Source organism: Austrofundulus limnaeus, unplaced genomic scaffold (genome assembly GCF_001266775.1).
Source record: "Austrofundulus limnaeus strain Quisiro unplaced genomic scaffold, Austrofundulus_limnaeus-1.0 Scaffold80, whole genome shotgun sequence".
NCBI lineage: Eukaryota > Metazoa > Chordata > Actinopteri > Cyprinodontiformes > Rivulidae > Austrofundulus > Austrofundulus limnaeus.
In genome coordinates this window covers 1,179,025-1,183,141 of record NW_013952482.1, presented here as the reverse complement: position 1 = coordinate 1,183,141, position 4,117 = coordinate 1,179,025, and the positions used below count along the sequence as shown (strand labels likewise).

General features: G+C 40.3%; 1 protein-coding gene across 2 annotated transcripts in view; it reads left to right on the top strand.

Moving 5' to 3' along the window:
* Nucleotides 1-4,117, top strand: part of LOC106519653 (caskin-1) — a 47,260-nt gene that overhangs the window by 26,924 nt on the left and 16,219 nt on the right. For both annotated transcript variants that reach the window (XM_014011414.1, XM_014011413.1), the window contains exons 11-12: nucleotides 2,880-2,978; nucleotides 3,063-3,247. In XM_014011414.1, coding sequence (XP_013866868.1) covers nucleotides 2,880-2,978; nucleotides 3,063-3,247 — 284 coding nt within the window. The remainder of the gene's footprint in view (nucleotides 1-2,879; nucleotides 2,979-3,062; nucleotides 3,248-4,117) is intronic.

The following is a 4,117-nucleotide window of genomic DNA, read 5'->3' as shown; positions in this document are numbered from 1 at the left end:
TGTGTGTGTGTGTGTGTGTGTGTGTGTGTGTGTGTGTGTGTGTGTGTGTGTGTGTGTGTGTGAGAGCTTTTTGCATGTGTTAGTTTAGCAGCTGTTCTGTAGCTGATCAGTAGTTGTAGTTAGCTTCAGCTAATAGCATCGATCAACTTGTCAATCATCTTCATTGACCAATCATTGTCCTCCTCTGTTGGCTATTACCCCTCCCCCTCTTCTAAATTTTGCCTTCTTAATGTGATGCTCCTTAATTAATACGACCCCCACCCCCTCCCCTCCTTCCAACCTGCTTTATTATTAGATTGTGATGATTTTTGTTCATTTCATTTGTTTTGCTTTATTGCCTGAGTAATAATATATTTTAATTTAAAGATATATTCCTTGTGGATATATATAAATGTATTCTGTTAATTTTTTTATTTGAATTAGTTCTTATTTTGTGCATTTTTTCTGAGTAGACTTTTGTTTCCAGTTGACTGATCAGTTGTTGTTATTGTTGTTGTGTTGTTGTTGTTTTGCACCGCCCCCGTCCCCCTCCTCCTCCTGGCCTGTGTCCAGGTCACTCCCCCTCTCAGCAGTGCCACACCCTCCTCCTCCGCAGGCCCAGCCCCTGCCCCATTGCCTCGATCAACGGACACTCATACCCCCCCACCAAAGTCCTCCCCCTTCATCTGCACCTGCCTCCCCCTCCTCCCCTCCATGCCAACACACAATCCCTCCCTCGCTTCTCCTCATTTGGGTATGTTCCTCTTCCCATCTCTCCTCCTTCTCTGTCGACTCCTCCTCTGTCCGCTTCTCCTCCTCTCTCCACTTCTCAGGAGCAGCAGAGTCAGACAGGTACATACTGTAAAGAACAGATAAGCATCCTTTCTTTTGTACTTTATTCTTTACGGTTTTTGACAAAGCAGCACATCACCTCAGCTTGTCGCCTGGCTTCAGTGAAGTGTCCGTTCACCCAGATGACAAGTAAAAGGTTTCTGCACCGCTGATTGTCTTGTTGCTCTCTTAGTTTTATTTAAGTGAAGTCATTTTTAAGATATGTTCCATCAAATGAAGAAAATCCTCTAGAGCAGTGGTTCCCAAAGTTGGAGTCAGGACACCTCTGTAGGTCATAAATCATCAAATGAGGGTCACCAAACGATTTCCAGACATCAATTTAAATGCAAATAAATTGTTGTGGTCTATTTTCACCAGAATAATTGAAAAATAATAYGATTATCAATACCATAGTTATTAGGTTTGTTTTAAATTATTATGCTCATGTTTAACAGAGGTATTAGCAACGTTTGCATTTGTAAACCAGTAATATTTGAGGTCACAAGCTTCTGCAGCTGTTGATTTGTGGGCCAGAAGCTAAAACGTTTGAAAACCACTGCTGTAGAGGACTTTCATCCTCTAAAAACTGGTGTTTTTTGTATTTTTAGTATTTCAATGTGGTAACAGCCATAAAATAAATTCAGTGCCACTCATTTGGTGCTGAAACAGTTTACTTTATCTGAGTGAGCTGACGCTTTAGCTGAAATAGTCAATCAAGAGTCCTATTTTTTTTACCTGACTTGGTGTTGATGTATTAAAGATTTTTAAAAATATATTGTTTACTGTCTTTTAGACAATAACGGATGTTTAGATGCACCTGCCTCTTCAGGTAGAGGTTTCTGACCAGTGAACCTATTCTAAATATCACACAACAGGGATTATTTATTTTAGCACAACTATGTATAATATTTTATTGTTCAAAGACTAAAATAGCTCATTCAGTAGCTGCAGTATTACTGAAGAACAGTGTTTACACTTAAAATTATTTATAAAATACTAAATACATTTTAGGTTACTTAATTTTAAAAGAAAAAACTAATACTTGTACATGTTGAAATGAAACAAAATACAGTTGTGAAAAATATCACAACACAATCAGGTTTTGACTTACAGGGTAGCTTTCATTATAGACACGTGTGATTTTAAACATGTTTTCAGGCATCATAAATAAAAGTTTCTCCATGACTGAAAGAATGAAAGAACAGAAGATCTCTCCTGTTCTGTTCTACGAAGCAGGTTCACACATCCAGAGTACCTTCAGCTGATCAGACCTAACTAATAATGGAGATTGCACTTTGCGGTGCCATAAAGGCGGTTATCGTTTCCTGAAGTCACCAAGATTTTCTCTGAACTCATGTTTGTGTGAGGTGGGCGGGGCTGGAATCAGAGGACCTTTCACAACCTTGAACGAGGAGGATTAAGCTTGCTTTAACAGGGTTGTTGTTGTTTTTATTTTGGCTGCTCCTTTCTGCAGAGGTTCCCACAGCAAGCAAACTTGCAGAAAGGGTTTGACTGTTGTTTACACCAGATGCATTTCCTGAGCTCAAACCTGCAGCTTCAGGGTCACAAGACTGCTGCACCGACTACCGAGCTAACAGCAAGCCTTCAGGATACTTCACCAGCAGTTTAAAGTAGATAGAAGTACATTTACTTTGTTACACTACACCTCTGGTAGTTGTGAACCTAGGATTAAACCAGTTATATGGTACTAAAAATCCCCCGAAGCTGAAGTGACCCTGCTAAAACACAAATCCTGCTTCGTAGAACAGGTGGAAGAGGACTGACCTTTTTTTTTATTTTATTAAAACACAGTCTGTCAGTAGTGAGACGTCTACACTGAATATTTAACACAGCAGATATAAACTGAGCAGCACACACATTGAGTTATTGTGTTTTTGGATGTGAAGGTAAGTGAGCRTTTAATAACAGTTAAACTCATTTAGTTACTGAACAAAATGCACTGCGTCATAAACACACTGTCTGGCAACAATAATGAGTGCATTAGTTTAACAGCTATTATAAGTTGTAGCATTAAGACAGGTGTGTGTCTGTGCATGTGTGTGTGACAGGTTCTCGGACTGCAGAGCTGAGTCCTCAAGGCTCTCCCACTTTAGCACATCAGAGCAGCACCAGCGAGGACATTTGGGTGTTGCGTAAACCAATGGCAGGTGTGTGATTTTGGGTTAACAGTTTTTTTTTCTTTCTGCATTTGCTCCGTGTGGTAACGTGTGTGTGTGTGTTAACATGCACAGGTGGGGAGCGCAGCGGCAGTGTGGGCAGCCTCGGCAGCRTCCGGTCCTCAAGCAGCCTGCAGAGCTCTGGAAACACACACGTCCTGACCACGCCCGCACCCAGCCCTCACCCGGCGCCCACACCAGGAGTCAACACTCACGGCCTTAACGCTCCAGGTCTGCACGCACAGGCAGAAGGGGTCAAGGTGAGAGAGGCGTCGCCACGTTATTTTATTTATTTTTCGCTTTTAGCTCGTCAAAAGGTGAGCCTGTCRTTTCCAGGAAAGAGAAACCCAGGAAATGTTTTATCACGTTAACCACAATTCTGCTTCCTGCTCGGTTTGCACTTCTGTCGACATCTGCATTAAACCAGGTGCAAAAACAGCAAATAAACTGACACAGATTAACCACTATAAATTGTTTCCCAAACACTTGGGATCATTTTAAAAATCCATCAAGGGGGCATTAACATGGCTTAGAAAGATAAAATGCACAAATGTGGAAAGTTTTAGGTCTGAGTAACTCAAGCTATGATGTGTTCACTACACTATGTCAGGGTTATTCAACTAAACTGCTCCGGGGGCCACGGTTACTGTAGGTCAACAGCTCAGGGGCCGAACATCCAGCAATTAAAATCAAAGTCATTATGTTAGTAAACCAAATATTACAAAGATCTGTTACCTTTGAAACAGATGATTTTTCTGTATTTAATCATGAATACAACATACAGAACCCTATAAAAGTAGTGATAATTAAACAATATCAAAAACAAAAGAACACATTCTGCCTCCTATATGACACAAATATTATTTTGACATTTCTGACCTGCCAAATTTTTAAAACAATTTTATTTTCACTTTCGTAGTTTTATCTTCAACTGCTTGTAAATGTAACTGTCTTGACTGCATTGAAATGGTTTTTACCAGCTTCTAGCCAAGATTCTGACGTTTCTGTAGACACCAAACATGTCTATGTTTACAGGCACAGTGTGTAGGATTTTGTCAAGTCTTTTAGCCGAAATTGAGATAATCACTGACAAAAATAAAAAACATGTCAAATCATTGCAGACAAAGACC